The sequence below is a fragment of the Eulemur rufifrons genome, chromosome 5, assembly GCF_041146395.1.
Source record: "Eulemur rufifrons isolate Redbay chromosome 5, OSU_ERuf_1, whole genome shotgun sequence".
Classification (NCBI taxonomy): domain Eukaryota; kingdom Metazoa; phylum Chordata; class Mammalia; order Primates; family Lemuridae; genus Eulemur; species Eulemur rufifrons.
The window spans coordinates 50,207,886-50,224,693 of record NC_090987.1 but is presented as its reverse complement, the minus strand read 5'-3'; the positions used below and the strand labels follow the sequence as shown (position 1 = coordinate 50,224,693).

The 16,808-nt window shown below is 38.6% G+C and overlaps 1 protein-coding gene and 1 non-coding gene across 3 annotated transcripts in view; one reads left to right on the top strand and one right to left on the bottom strand.

Annotated features, from left to right (window-relative positions):
• The window catches only part of RALBP1 (ralA binding protein 1), a 43,127-nt gene that overhangs the window by 5,671 nt on the left and 20,648 nt on the right, over positions 1 to 16,808 (bottom strand). The window contains exons 2-7 of one of the 2 annotated variants that reach the window (XM_069468266.1): positions 16,147 to 16,445; positions 10,806 to 11,264; positions 7,259 to 7,608; positions 5,680 to 5,841; positions 4,586 to 4,717; positions 832 to 939 (exon numbers count right to left, since the gene is read on the bottom strand). In XM_069468266.1, the coding sequence (XP_069324367.1) occupies positions 832 to 939; positions 4,586 to 4,717; positions 5,680 to 5,841; positions 7,259 to 7,608; positions 10,806 to 11,264; positions 16,147 to 16,390 (1,455 nt within the window). In that variant the 5' untranslated portion in view covers positions 16,391 to 16,445. The remainder of the gene's footprint in view (positions 1 to 831; positions 940 to 4,585; positions 4,718 to 5,679; positions 5,842 to 7,258; positions 7,609 to 10,805; positions 11,265 to 16,146; positions 16,446 to 16,808) is intronic. The other variant, XM_069468268.1, reaches the window with a different exon arrangement.
• LOC138383571 (U2 spliceosomal RNA) lies at positions 10,097 to 10,288 on the top strand. Its single transcript, XR_011233630.1, has one exon. It is a non-coding gene; the product is annotated as a U2 spliceosomal RNA (small nuclear RNA).

The following is a 16,808-nucleotide window of genomic DNA, read 5'->3' as shown; positions in this document are numbered from 1 at the left end:
ATAATACTGTCAGAGCCTAGAACTTCATTCCTTTCTGGTTAAACTCTGAGAAGTTCCAGAACACAGTGAGGTTGACTTGAGAAATTCAAAAAGAAAGATGACTTCACATTCAGCTCTACACCTGGAATACAGTGGGTAACTCAAGGGACAATGAAGGATTAAGAAGTTAAGTTGCCTCCAACAATTGACTTTTACCTGCAAAGAATAAAATCAAAATACCTAAAAGGTGTTACTAGTTAGTTACAACTACCAGTTAAAAGCTGTATCATTAGATCTCAAGGATCTCAGACTTTGCAATGTCAGGAACAACAGGTTTTAAAATATTCATTAAAGTCTGAACTCATTAATATGGAACAAATACCATTAATCTTTAAATTAGGGACAAGACCTATAGCTCAGACTTGGGTGTGGACTAAACAAGATTGAGTAAAGCCCCTAGAACATGCCCAATAAGCAGTAACTGCTCAGTAGAAGGGAGTGTCTTTCTCTCCAGCCAAACATTTAGCCAACACAACATAAAGGTAGGGCCAAATGTAACAAGCACAGTCTCTCGCAATCCTTTCACAGTTTTTTTTAAGAGACAGGTCTGCTGCCCGGGCTGGAGGGCAGTGCTGTGACCACAGCTCGCTGTAACCTCGAACTTCCAGGCTAAAGCAATCCTCCTGCCTCAGCCTCCCAAAGTGCTGGGATTATAGATGTGAGCCACAGTACCTGTAACCATTTTACAATTTTGGTTAAAAGATTCACACTTCTGTAGTTGAGCTGCTCAAATTATAATTTTTAAATGACCATTAAGAGTCTTACAAAACAGAAAAAAGAGTTTTAGCTCACTTGGGCAAGGAGAATATTTATAACTTCTTCATTTTCATTCATTTCTTCTTTGGAAACATCCTCTTTTGAAAGACTGGCTATCTCTTGTGCAAACTTGGTTTCACACTCCTGTCAAGTAAGACAAAAGAAAAAGAACTGGTCAGCCTATATGTAACATATGTTCAACAAATTCACACCATCACCAATCTAGAAGTTTCTTTCTCACTTCCTGAAATTGGAAAAATGACAGTAACAGTCAGATGAACCACCTCAGTGGATGGGCATTTGGTAAGTGGGCTTGGCACATAACACGGCATCTTAGTCTGTAGCTCCACTGTGGAAACTGTTCAATTCTGGTAACGTGCTCACCATTTTTGGAAGCCTTCCACATAAATTACCTCCTGTGATACTTTTTTCGGGGGGGGTGTTGGGGGTGTCAATTTTAAGCATATAATTTAGTTTTAACACATGTACACAGTCAAGCAACCACCACCACCATCATGCTACGGAACATTTCCATCCCCACACACAGTCCCCTGGGCTCCTCCACCATTTGCTGGCTTCTAGCAGCCACTGACTTGCCTTCCATCACTGTACTTTTTTCCTTTTCTTGAGTTTCATATAAACTGAGTCAATTGTAAGTAGTCTGATTACTGGCTTCTTTCGCTTAGCACAATGCTTTTGAGATTCACCTATTTGATTGTGTGCATCAGCAGCTGCTGAGTAACATGTCATCGTATGGATGTGCCCAACGTGTTTATCCGTTCACCAGCTGACAGACACTCGGGGTTCTGTCTAGTTTTTAGCTATCACAACTAGAGCTGTTACAAACATTCTGCACATGCTCTGTGAGGGCATGTGCTTTCGTGTCTTAGATAAATTCCTAGGAGTTAGAGTGCCGGGTCATATGGTAACTAACCGTATGTTTAACTTTATAAGAAATTGTCAAACTGGTTTCCAAAATGGCTGGCACCATTTAGCGTTACCAAGAACAAGGTGAGAACTCTAGTAACTCCATATTGTTATCCACACTTGGGATTTTCAATTGTAGCCATTCTAGTTGGTATGTAGAGTACTCATTGTGCTTTTAATTTGCATTTCCTTAATGACTTCATAATGTTGAACATGTGCTTATTTGCCATCGGTCTATCATTACTGTAAAGTGTGTGTTCACGTTGTTGTCTTTTAAAAATTGAATTGTTTTCTTAAGTTGTAAGAGTTTTATAAATACTCAACTTCAAGTCCTTTAATAGATACATGGTTTTTGCAAATATTTTTTTCACAGCCTCTGGCTAGAACATTTATTTCCTTAACAATGTCTTTTGAAGACCATGTTTTAAAATTTTGATGAAATTCAATTTATTAAGTTTTTCTTGTATGGTTTGTAGGTTTAGTATCATATTTAGGAAATCACTGCCTAAGCCAAAGTCAATAAGAGATTCTCCTGTGTTTTCTTCTGGAAGCTTTTTTAGTTTATGATTCAAGTTAATTTTTATATATGTTGTAAGGAAAGAATCACGGTTCTTTTTTTATTTTATTTTTTTGCACATAGACATGCAATTGTCCAGCACTATTTGTTGAAAAGAATATCCCTTCCCCACTTGATTTATCTTAGCGTCTCTGTTGAAAACCAATTACCCATATATGCATAGGTCTAGTCTGAACTTTCTATTCTGTCTGTCTATCCTTGTCTAATACCTATTGTCTTGATTACTATAGCTTTATAATAAGTCTCAGAATCAGAGAGTATGAGTCCTCCAACTATGTTCTTTTTCAAAATTATTTAGGCTATTCTAAGTCATTTGTATTTCCACATAAATTTTAGAAGAGCTTATTAATTTAAAAAATCACCTGTTTGGATTTTGACTGGGTCTATAGATTTAGGAAAATCTAACATCTTACTTAACAATACTGAGTCTTCTGCTCCACATGCATGATACATCTCTCCATTTATCTACGTCTCTCTCTTTTTAGTCCACTGTATTTCTATATATACTAGCAATTGCTAATACCTAGAAACACAATAGACTTTTGTGTATCTGATCTTGTATCCTACAGCTTTGCTAAACTCACTGATTAGTTCTTTTTTTTGTAGATTCCTTAGGATTTTATAGATAGATAATCATGTTATCCAAGAATAAAGACTTATTCCTCTCCAATTTTTATGCCTTTTTTCCTTGCTTTAACGCACTGGCTAGCACCTCCAGTACAATGCTGAAGACAAGTGGTACCAGCAGAAATCCTTGCTTTATACGCCAATCTTAGGGTAAAGCATTCAGTCTTTCACCATTAAATATGATGCTAATTGAAGATTTTTTTGTAGATGCCCTTTATTAGGCTGAAAAAGTTGTTTGCTGAGACTTTTTAAAATCATAAATAAGTATTAAATTCTGCCAAATGCTTTTTCTGCATCTACTGATATAATGTGGTTCTCTTATTTTTAGTCTGTTGTTAATATGATAAATTTTAATACTTCTGTCTTTAAAAGTCATTTATTCCTCAAACTTGAAATCAACTTTGTAGAATCTTTTGAGCATTTTGTGACTCAATAAGCAGGCACGAAAACATAGCATCAAGAAAACTGTTCCAGTGAAGGTAAACCCATCCCTTCCAATATTGGCTCTGGTTGCTGTATCAGGATTCCTTTCTCCAAGAAAGATGTAGAAGCAAGAGAAATGACAGCCAAATCTCCACCAGCCCTGCCCCAGGTCAGGGACTCTTCATCTAATGGCTGATCGGCAACATGATCAGCAATTACAACCCGCCCATGAGCGTGGGCGGTCAGTCACTAAAGCCTGACCGCCAGGCTGACACATGAAGGAAAAATTTAAAAACAACAACAACAACAAAACAGGCACAGGAAGCAAGAGATGGATAATCTAGCAAGCAGGAGAAAAGAAGGAAGAAAAATCACAGAGAGCTTCTGCTAGACTGCTTATCCCGGAGTGCGTGTGCTTAAATCCCGAGCGTGCCCCTTCTGACAAAGCTCCGCTCCGCACGCACACAGATCTCTAACCTCAAAGAAACAGAAGTACTCAGGCTGTCTTTTAACACAACCACAACAGCAACCCACCGTCATCCTCTGCAATTCTGGTAAGGGCTAACTAATGTTCCCTGCGTGTGCTGTTTGGATCCTGCAGCTGAAGCTACACGTGGACTGGTCCAGAGACTGGGGATTTAGTCTTGGTGGGGCTGGCAAACTAAGTCCCAGAACAAAGCAATACACAGTAAACTAGAGGGAAATCAAAAGTCTGACTCGTGTGCCCCAAACTCATCAGGTGTTGCATATGACTCTTCTTATTCTTAAGTTAACAGAGTCTCTCCTGATCTCCAGGGCCTTCCCAACCGCCTTCTTCCCTACGCTGCTACACTGCTGAAGAGCTGGCTAACTCTAAACGCCTCAAACTCCCCAGCAGTCCCCCAAGATATCTCCCCATCCAGCCTGCTTCTCATCCTTAGAAATCTGTTTACAGGTATAATCAAGCAGAAAATGACAAAACATCTTTCAGTAAAATCATTTTTTAAATTAAAAAAAAAGTTTCTAAATTAAATGAAACATTCAGCTGGATACCCGGCTGAAGTATCAATAATCCAGAACTAGAAACATCTGAGTGAATAAATTTCCCATAAGGGAATTTCACTTCAAGTGACAAGTTTACATGATATTTTAAAAAGTAATAACTTAAAATGGCATATGAAAAACTCCAGCACATTCTTTTGTATTTTTATATTTTATTATAAACATAGTGTACCAAAAATAACAAATTTAACTCACCTGTCTTTTTGCTTCTCTTAGTTTTCTTTTGAGGGCTGTCAAAATTCTTTGTACTTCCCATAATCTTTCTTCTTTAGATAAATCCTTTATCCCACCCTGCAGATCTCGATGTAAACAATTCAAAAGAAACTCCTAGAAAGCAATGCCAGTACTAAGTAGTATTCTATGTCTTCCTATCTTAAACTAACAACATGTGTGATTTCTAAAGATATATAATCAACTACTTTTCAATTATCCTTTATTTCATTAAAGGAGTGAAATAATGGCACTAATTATTTTTTCAAGGACATGATTGAAAAAGCACCCTTATTATTTGTTTCATCTGGGAATTAGGTGATCATTCAGTAATTTATACTGGTTCACTGGTAGTTAATTCAATCCCCACCCATCATCAACTAATAAGAAATGGGAGCTCAGAGCAGATGAAAGGGAAGGAAGGCAAGCATGGATTTGATAATGTGCCTGCAAATAAACAATCTAACATAATTAAACTCCTTATTTAGTCTTGAATTTTTATTCAGTTTTACCCTTCCCCCAACACACGGCACTGTTTCTTACATCTAAGTAGCATGGTGAAAAAGCCCAGGATTTGGGCTCAAAACTTGGTCCTATTATTTAACTTCTCTAGATTTCAATATTTTTATCTGTAAACTATGGCCGATGACAGCAACCTTGTCCAGATAAGCAAACATTTTTGGATGGTCTACAATGTGCCTGGGCGCGTCTCATGCCTTATCCCACTTGTGGTAGTCGTCACATCAACTCTATGGGAGGGTCCATTTTAAAATGAGAACACCAAGGCTTAAGGAGGTTAAGCACTTGCCTAAAACTAGTTATAAATTAAGAGGAAAGCAAGAATTTAAAGCCAGGTCTTTTGATTTAAAAACTATGCTCTTTCCACCATGATATTCTGTCTTCTTTGGCATGAAATTGTACCAAATGGCAATTTCCGACTTCAGTGTGCCATGAGGAACGTGCCTAACGTAGCTGCAGCCACACAGAGTGCTCAGTAATCAACACTGACCATCGTCTGTCTCCAGGATGGCCACGCAGGGGCAGGCAGTGGGCCTGGGTGTGGGGCTGAGGGCACACACCTGTCTCCGGATCTCCTCCTTGATGCCGGCCTGGGTCTCGGGCAGTGTGGGCATCGTGGCCATGTTAGACCATCGCAGAGGTTTTGTCACTTGCTTTAGAACCACATTTCCAAAGAGTTCTTGCACATGTGTGAAGAACACATACAGGACTCGATTGCTGATCTAAGAAAAAAATTAAAAGATTTATAAGAAAACTATTAAAGTTATTTTATTTCACTTATTTGTGTCTATCACATAGTGCACCCTTTAATTCTGGACACATGAATGAAAATTCTACCCCGTAGTGACAATACAGGCTTTGCTAATTAATGGCTAATTTAAGAAGAATATGGCAAAAATGTGAGTTAAATCATGTACTCAAGCACCATAAGGAATCAAAAGGGAAAAAAGCCAGGAAAAGGATACAGATGCTGATGACCATCAATTTGTTCTTTTCTATCACTATAATATTAACTGATTAAAACATCTTATATTCTTTATTTCCAACTTATTTTGACACCTTTTAACAGGAACATGAGGGAAGGGAGAGCATGCAATTGGCAAAGCTGGGCTGGGCTGGGCTGAGGCCCTCGCTGCAGAAACGCCTGCCTCCTGGGCCCTCAGGCAGCCCAGGTTACGAGTGTTCAGGTGCTAAAAGACCCGGACATGAGGTTGGCTGCAATAAAAGAAGTTATTTCCTACCTAAAACTTACTCTTACAACATACTCGAATCTTCTGTGATACTATCATCCCTATTGTAATAATATTAAGTGTCAATGTAATTAACAGTTACCAGATTCAGAAATCTCAGCTAATATGAATGATCAAACTGAAGTCTGAGAAACATTTTGCTTCCAAAATATAATCAATGAACGATAAAGAATCTTCGGTAAATGAAAACATGCTCCAGTAACAGTGATAATGATTTATCGTGGCCTAGAATATTGGCCAAAAAGAGGGTTTAAAACTTTTTAAAAAATCATCTTTTTGGGGGGGACCTGAGTAAATCATCAATACCTCTAATTAAAGAAGAACATGCGCTCTATGACAGCCCCAACTGAGCAGCAATCAGGAAAGCCAGGTACTTATGTTGTAAAAAGACACCAATTAACACACTATTCAATTCCCGGAGCACATTCTTAGGCTAAGAGAGCCTCTCCAGGATCCCAATGAAACTCTCAGGGTGAACCCCTGACAAAACAAATGTTAGGCCCCTTAGTGTGAGTTTGATGTGTGTGTCTGTATAATTAAGCAATAATGCTATCTGATGAAATAACTATCATCTTTAAAATCCTATTGATGAACTCTGTAATTGCTTCTCCCTCTGCTAATGACAGATCACTGCCATCATCAGCAACTTGTTTATAAACCCACAGCAAAGACTGTACGATATTCAAATTACATAGCTACAGGCTAAAGGACAACCATGCTCGTTATGTGACATGTCAACACTGTCCACACTGTAAAAAAAAAGACACCTATATTCAAACTAGTCCATTATCTACCTTCTCCAGTTAATTGCTTCATGTGCGACTGACAGAAAGTGTCCTCAACCTCCCAGTGTGGGAACAGAGGAGACCGTGTAGGGAAGACCACGTACCTGGACGGTTGGACTGAGCACTATAGAAATGTTCTGTATATTCATTTTTGTTTCCAGTTCCTTGGCGATGACATGGTCCATGTGCACAATGAGCCAGGAGATCAGAAGGTAGTTACATTCCGGCAGTTCTTGGAGTAAGCGCTGGAATTCCTGCACTTTCTCGCTCTCTGAGGTCCTCCCACAAGCCTCTTCAAATCGGGGCATAAGCTCTTTGGTAAGCAGATTCTCTGGAAGGTCGCGCAAATACTGCTTCAGCAAACTGGCTACAGTGTTAGGCTCATATTCTTCCAAGTTTGTAGACTCCTCTCGGTCATAGGCTGCTTTTAGCTCATCCACTTTTGATTTAATTCCTTCAAACGTTCAAATTCAGAAGAGAGAGAATACTAAGAAAAAAAAAAACTCAAACACACAGCTTTCTTCACCACTATACCCACACCTGTGCTGGGAGATCCAAGAACAGCCACCTGACCAATAAATAATTCATAACAAGAGGTTTATTATCTGAACAAGGGTCATATAATTCCTCTGTAAACACCATCGCTTAACCAAAAGATAAATGATAATTGAAAAACTCAATATTTTCAGAACAACCATAAATATTTTAAGCAAATATACCAACTGATTCAGGAAAATTTTTTTTTTAATTAAAGATAGCTAGGTAAAAATTCGGGCAAAAATTAAACTATAATCTAAGTCTTGTCCTATACAGGCAGCCAACTGCTTTTTCAAACTAGTCACAAGACTGACAACATAAAACGCAACTTGGTATACATAAGTATATTCCCAAAAGTTGTGGGTAAATTACTTTTTTATAAGTAAAAATTATATTGTAATTGCAAAAGGGAAGTTAGCCATCTAAACAAACTCTTTGGAAATTATTCTCCATTATATAGTCCCCAATTAAATTCTATCTTAAAGTTTGGATTCTCTAGGTGCTTCCTTAATCCAAACAGAACTGGAACAAACATACATAAAATTTGGGTTTTTAAAAGCAAATTGTTTTGCTTTTCTTATTGGACAGAAAGACACTCTAACACACAAAACAAATATTATCCAAATGTTATGTAAGTCTTTAGTCCAATCTACATTGTATTAAGTGGCATAATTCAGTAACAGTGATTGCTCAGAAAACACAAAGTAGCTTTTTTCTTTGCTTTACTACTTAACACTTTAGGCCACAAATTAAGGCTGACAGTTTCTAATGGTAAATGCCATCTAACCTGTATAGCATCTTAGAATCACCACAGTGCTTACATCTGGGCTTTGGCATGCCTTATCTTATGTGAAAACCTTTAACGGCATTACAATAAATCTGTAACTTACCCAACGCTGACAAAATAAAATCAATAGCACCAAATACAAAAATAACAATATGAATTTACTTTTGCATAATATTTATTTTAAGACAGAAAAGTCAGAAAATAATTCCCATTGTCTTACTTTTATGACACTATGAGTAAAAGACGAGCAATAACTTTAACTGAAATTCTTGGCAAAGATCTCCTCTCTTCCTCATTATGTATGTAATTTCCCCCCAGCAAAATGCACATGTGGACAATTAGAATATGTGTTTGGTTTGCTGTGACTCTGAAATTATTAAAATGTCTTCCTTTTAAAAACTGGACATTCCGGCTGGTTCTCTGCACGGGGCTGGTCCTCATCTGCAAGTGGCCAGTTCTCTCCTGCAAGGTCCACCAGCCTCTACTCTGCCTGTGGAACAGACTTTCTAGAGCTTCTGGAGGAGGCTGGTTCCCTTCTGCAGGCAGAACTTGCCTCTGCTCTGTGGGGTAGACTTTCTAACTTTCTACAGTTTCTGAATAAATCTCACTTTCACTTTAAAAACCAAACAAACAAACAAAGCAACACTGGACACTCCAAATAAAGCATTCCAGGGAAAGAGAGAAAGAGCATACGGGTACACTTTAATGTAAAAGATATAAAACATAGATAATTAAAATCTCTAAAACCACTTAAATTATCTTTCATATTAGTTTTAAAATTGGAACTGATATATAAATAAATGAGAACCAAAATCTCCAGCAAAAAAAAAAATTATTACCATTCAAAAAGGAAAGTCTTACTAGAAATCAATGTGGAATTACACCAAACTATACTATAATTAACATCTGAGGCTGCACTCTGCTTTCAGAAGTAATATAAATTTTCTGACAATGCTGAAAATAAATACCCAAAGATAAACAAATAAAAGTAGGCACTGGAAGCTTATATTTAATAGATGTACAAATATTGAAAAATTGCAAAGCAGCAAGTAAAATGTGTTATGGGGAATGCCCAAAGTTAAAAAAAAAAAAAAAAGTCTTGTCCATAACTGTAGTACAAGGTATGCTGACTATAACACACTACCACAAGTTAAAGAATAAACAATAGATAAAATCCATCAAAGCAAGAGATCAGCCCCTAGGAATCAACACTGGGAAAGAAGCTCAGTTTGAGTGCTTTTACACACAAATAGAGGAGAGTTCCCACAACTTTGAATTTTCAACAGAATTCAAACAGCAAAAATAGGTCAGAGACAAAAGAATCCTTTGAACAAAACTGTAGAAACTTTTTAGAGAAACTTTAACAAAAAATTTCTTCATGCTTATCAAGATCACGAGAGAAGTAGCTTATGTTATTAATGTTTAAACTTTTAAAAATCAATCTGCATAAATTATGAACCCAGTATGAAACACATTCCTGCCAAGTATGAAATTTAAATTTGTATACATATGGGATGAAGATAAATGGAAAATCAATTTCACTAACATATGTAAATAGCTGCAAGTGGCTGACAGAGCATTCACATTTGGGGCCTAAACATTTGGAAAAGAACACTTCATTATTTTTCAGCCTTTTGGCTGAGATCAAGTATAGTATCTGTTCTTATCAGTTTAATATCTGATATGTCCCCTATCTAAGGACAATATATCAAGTGGAGTTTGGAGTTTTGGAGCAGGGAGCTGGAATAGGAGCTCACTCAGTCACGCATCAACCTAGTATTGCAGTACCTCCAGGAACTGTGCACCTCCAAAGGAAAAAAAAACACATACACACACCATGAACCTGAGCTCATGCCTCTTAGCTGAGCTCAGGAAATGCACTATCTGACTACGTCAACAAATGTGCCTCAATGTGCCTTCTGCCCAAGAAGCTTCCTTCACACAGACATCCTTCCTTCTCTCGCTGATGGCCCTCACACCACAGAGCCTCTGCTGAGACAGGGAAGAAAGGAAGAAAAAGCAGGGTCCGAGCACAGCTGTTAAGCAATGCCACCCACACGCTTCACTTTGTCCTAGTCCTGGCTGCTGCAAGCTATGAACGACTCAGGTGGGAATCCTCCTAATGGAGGGAAATATCATAAAAAACCAAACTGCCCAAACATCAAAAAGGAGATGGGGTGGGATTTTTGAGCAATTGGAAGGATCAAGGAAATGAATAAGGCCTAGGACCCAAGCCAAATTTTCTGCTCAAGTTAATATTTTTGCTCCCTTCGAAATATGAACGTGAAGTTAATTTTTAGAAACCACCAAGTGCATGTCCCCAATACCTGAAACTCTATAGATGCCTTCACACTTCATGCCATACTTCTCTACGTAATCTATACATTCACGGAAAACTGCCGGCAGCCGAATGCCGTCATACATCATGGTCCTCTCTACTGCATCAGCCAAAGGAATTCCAAAAATGGGTCTGAGATTTGGAACATCGATCTGAGGCACCTCTGGTTCCTGAATTGGCTTCTTCTTTTTCTTCTTTTCCTTCCACTGTTTAACAACATCTGCTGCTGTCAAGTCTTTTGACTTCTTCTCTTTATGTTTTTCTTCTTTGTGCTTTTCTTCTTTATGCTTCTCTTCTTTGGGTTTCTCTTTTATTTTAAAATCCTTCTCCTTCTTTTTAGAAAAGCTGGGCTTCTTGAAAACATGGATTCCCTTAGACCTCTTCATTTTGGAAGGACTTTCAGCTTCATCTCCAGAGCTATCTTCATGAAAGGTAGCATACCCTTCCGCTGCCAAAGAAATGTAGACAGTGTAAGTTATATGTCTGTTCAATGTCAAACTGTCCTATGCTTTCCAGAAACAGAATCAAAAACAGTGCCACGTGGCACTAGCTATCTGGCTTCCCACTTCAGGCCAATCCCTCCTGGTGCTTCCAGCAGAGAAATGGGTTTCTTCTCTGCTAAAAAGAGATGTTGCAGCGACCTCTCCTGACCACCAGAGGGCGACAAGCAGCTGACAGTTACCACTCTTACACACTAGTGTGGGAAACTGGTTTAAATCAAATATTATAAATACACACGAAAGGTTCTACATACAGAACCAATGGAATGATTCCTTCTATAAAATAGAGTGAGTGTCATTTCATCATGTGAATCATATCCTTTAACATACTACAGATTGAGTATCCCTTATCTGAAATGCTTGAAACCCAGAAGTGTTTTGAGTTTTCGATTTTCCAGGATTTTGGAATATTTGCATTACATCAGTTCTGCATCCCTAATCCGAAAATCTGAAACCTGAAATGCCTCAATGAGTACTTCCTTTGAGTGTTGTGTCAGCACTCAAAAAGTTTCAGATTTTTCAGATTTTGGATTTTCGGATTAGGGATCCTCAATTTGTAATTACTTTGCCTACGTTCAAAGCATGACACAAACTGCACTACTGTTTATATGTTTCAGTTATTCCTCTATCACACTTCACTCTCCTGTGACAAGCTGTTTTTTTTTTTTTTGTTTTGTTTTTTTTTTTTTTTTGTTGAGACAGAGTCTCACTTTGTTGCCCAGGCTAGAGTGAGTGCCGTGGCGTCTGCCTAGCTCACAGCAACCTCAGACTCCTGGGCTTAAGCGATCCTACTGCCTCAGCCTCCCAAGTAGCTGGGACTACAGGCATGCGCCACTATGCCCGGCTAATTTTTTCTATATAGATTTTTAGTTGTCCATATAATGTCTTTCTATTTTTAGTAGAGACGGGGTCTCGCTCAGGCTGGTCTCGAACTCCTGACCTTGAGCAATCCACCCGCCTCGGCCTCCCAGAGTGCTAGGATTACAGGCGTGAGCCACCGCGCCCGGCCTGTGTGACAAGCTGTTAAGTTCTTTCTGGAGACCACAAAAGGGAATGCAGCCTTATTTGAATAAGGACTGAACCCAGAAATTTCCTCATCTTTGGATGGTGGCCAAATCTGGTGGTCCACTCCTCTGCATCAGAAGCCCTGGTTTTTACATACTGACAAAAGTGCCTAATTGCTTTAACACCCTGTCAGGGTTGTCATAGTTTGGTTTTGCTGTTTTTTAATATCTATAACTCTCCTATTCTTTTCCTTAGCTAGCTAACTATCCTACAAGCTATTTTTTTTAACTCCAAGATCAGTCCAAACCTTACAAGGTATTTTATAACCAAGATTAAAGATATTTCATATGTTACCCTCTAACTAAAATACCACAAATCCCATACCAACTGGAATGGCAAAAATCTTAAGGGCAGGCCGGGCAGAATGGCTCACATCTGTAATCCCAGCACTTTGGGAAGCTGAAGCAGGAGGATCACTCAAGCTCAGAAGTTCGAGACCAGCCAGGCAAGAGAGCAAGACCCCAATCTCTATAAAAAATAAAAAAATTAGCCAGGCATGGTGGTGCACACCTGTAGTCCCAGCTATTCAGGAGGCTGAGGCAAGAGGATCACTTGAGCCCAGGATCGGAGATTATAGTGAGCTATGATCATGCCACTGCACTCTAGCCTCACTACAGAATGAGAACCTGTCTCCAAAAAAAAAAAACTTAAGGGCAAAATACCATGACATAAAGCACTAGAATTCTCATTCATTGATAGTGATAATGTAAACTGGTACAACCATTCTGGAAAACTGTTTTGCAGGATCTACTGAAGCTGAAATACACATGCCCTATGAGCAAGCAGTTCCACCCCTCGGCATACACATAACAGAAATACATAAACATGTAAACCAAAAGATGTGTGACAATGGTCACAGAAGCACTATTCATAATGGTCAAAAACTGGGCCGGGCGTGGTGGCTCACACCTGTAATCCTAGCACTCTGGGAGGCCGAGGCAGGAGGATTGTTTGAGCTCAGGAGTTCGAGAGCAGCCTGAGCAAGAGCGAGACCCGTCTCTACTAAAAATAGAAAGAAATTATATGGACAGCTAAAAATATATATCAAAAAATTAGCCAGGCATGGTGACGCATGCCTGTAGTCCCAGCTACTCGGGAGGCTGAGGCAGCTGGATTGCTTGAGCCCAGGAGTTTGAGGTTGCTGTGGGCTAGCCTGATGCCACGGCACTCTAGCCTGGGCAACAGAGCGAGATTATGTCTCCAAAAAAAAAAAAAAAAAAAAGCTCAAAAACTGGAAAAACAGCCCAAATAAGGAACAACAGTAGAATAAACTCTAGTATATTAATGCAATGAAATAATATCCAGCAAAAAAAATGAACAAATTGCTGCTATAAGGAACATGAATAAATCTAACAAATATGTTAAATTAAGCTAAAGTTGCCTCATTAAGTATGAAATGTCCGATTTCCTTAAGTATTAAGTTTGATAGTTGCTATCTCTGACATTTCACTTTGACACTTCTTGTTTTATTTTTATTGTGAAGGTGTATCCTCAGTCTTTCAAATGCACATTTTGGCTTGTGATTATCTTTCAAATTTTTTTCTAGAGCAATTTTTGTGAAACCATGGATAAGTCAAAAATTCATATTATTTTCAAATATGAGTTCCATTGTGGAACCAATGCAGCGCAGACAGCTTGAAATATCAATGAAGTGTTTGGGAAGGATGTGGCTAATGAACGCACAGTATGTCAATGGTTTGAGAAGTTCCATTCTGGTGATTTTAATCTTGAAAATGAGCCACATGGGTGACCTGAGACCAAGGTGGATAATGATGAGCTGAAAGCTGTAGTGGAAGCGAATCCATCTCAGCCTACGCATGAATTAGCAGCAAGGTTTGACATTACTATTCCAACTATATTGGACCATTTGAAACAAATCAACAAGGTAAAGAAGCTGGATGGATGGATTCTGCATGAATTAAATGAGCAACATAAGAGAAATCATCTGCAAGCTTGCCTTTCTTTGCCGTCACGACATAAAGACGAACCATTTCAACACCATATTGTTATGTGTGATGAAAAATGGATTCTTTTAGACAATTGCAAGCTTTGGGCACAATGGTTGGATAAAGATGAAGTGCCAGAAAAGTCCAAAATCGAATATTCATCAAAAAAAGATAATGGTGTCTGTTTGGTGGTCCAGTGCTGGCATTAAACACTACAGCTTCATGAAACCTGGTCAATCCATTACAGCAGACGTCTGCTACAACCAACTGGACAAAATGATGAGGATGCTTGTGAATAAGCAGCCGAGACTGGTCAATAGAGACAGGCCGATCCTCTTGCAAGACAAAGCTCAACCACGTCACTCAAACAACGCTGCTCAAACTACAGAAGCTGCACTTGGAAACTCATTGTCACCCACTGTATTCATCAGACCTAGCACCAACTACCACTTCTTCCAGGCTTTGGACCACCTCTTGCATGAGAAAATATTCAATTCTCAACAAGCTGTGGTAAATGCCTTTCATGGTTTCATTGCCACTCACTTCTCCAGGCTTCTTTGCTGCTGGCATAAAAAAGTTACCTAAGTTAAGATGGCAAAACTATGTGGATAGTTTAGGCACATACTTTGATTAATTGCACTGCTTCTTGTTTGAGATAGAATAAACTACACTTTTGATTCAAAATCGGACATTTCATATTTAATGACCTAACATATTAAGTTCAGCCTAGACGTTTCTCTGTACATAGTGAACTGGAAGCTAACTAGATGTGTAAACAGACTGTAACCTACTCTTGCAACAGGGTTTTGCCCAATCACAGGAGGCTAACTGTGCAAACTCTGTTCAAATAAGGGAAACACTGAGCTATAACTAATCTAGCTGTTTCTGTCCCTCACTGTCCCTTTTTCTGCCCATAAATATTATCCGACCACATGGCAATCCCAGAGTCACTCTGAACCTATTCAGGTTCTAGGGGCTGCCCGATTTAAGAATCATTCTTTGCTCAATTAAACTCTGCTAAATTTAATTTGTCTAAAGTTTTTCTTTTAACACATAATATTGGGCAAAAGAAACTAGACACAAAAAGAAGTACGCTTCCATTTACATAAGTTCAAAATCAGGCAGTATTAACCTACAATGAAAGAAATTTACTTTTGGGAGGGGTGGGGCATTCCTTTTGGAAAGGCAGTAAAAGGGAATTTCCAAGGTGCTGAAAACGCTGTTTCCAGATCCTTGCAGAGGTTACGCAGGCATATCCGCTCATCAAGTTGTAGACAATTTGTGCACTCTATCTATGTGCTATGTCTATATGCTTCAAAAACAAATTAACTTAAAAATACCAGAAAGACCAAAATAAAGGAATACTTAAAATAACTTATTTGCTTTTATCATACTAAACAGCTATTCTTAAACGATTCATCCTCTCTACTGAATAGGACCTATAAATGGAAGGCATCATGACATTTACTTAAGAAAAACGAATACCTATTTTATTAAATGTTCCAATAAAGTATACCCCAACCTACTCAAGAAAGTAAGATTCTATAAGGGCAAAATTCCAGTATCTACTTTTTATACATTATTTTAAATGACCACTTTAAGAAATAGCCATTGCAAAACTTTACCATTTCTGGAAACTCGGTGTTTTTAGAAGATTAAGACCCTAAGATACAACTCTAGTATACAAAAATTGAGACCCTGAAAAATAAAGAAAATCAAACCAGTCTCTGACTTATGCTTCCAGAAGACAGCTAATACATGGATCAGGATGGAGGTTTATCTAAAATACATCTAAAGCATAGGAAAAAATGGCACTTACTCCTTTTTTCCTTTTTCTTAAATTTTCCTTTTTTCTTCCCATGGTCTTTCTCATCATCAGACACTATGTCAGGAGGCTCGTGGAGGATGTCATGGGGAGGTGAGGGCTCGCCAGTGCGGTACAGTCCAGGAAACTTAGTAGGGCTGATCTCTTCAGAGCTGGGGGTCCGGGTGAGCCCACTGCCATGCTCCACCCTGCGGTGTTCACTGGGGCTGCTGGTGGGGGGCAGGAAGCACTCGGTCATGCTGACACCCTGACGAGAAAGGGAAGAGGTCTTCTCTGTTACCTATCCATTATACCTGCAGAGACAAAAAAACATCGGCAGTCACCTAACGACAACCAAAAAACAAAACACCACAAATACACAGTGCAGCAATTAATCTTGTATTTACAAATAAAAAATATTTTCCTCCACAACCTCCCTTTAAAAATACTCCTTTATTTTATTATATTGTCTGGAGTTACATTCCATGCATCACACATTTCAGTTCTCAGAGTTAAAAGCACTGGCATCTTCAAGTATTAGAAAAATAAACCAAACGAAAATCAGAGTTAGAGCTCTCAAAGCAGAACAGGAGTTCCTTTTAAAAAGAACTCACTATTGTAAAAGGTTTCATTTTGACCGCTATCCAACATAAAATCTCACCATTTTTCTTTTTTGT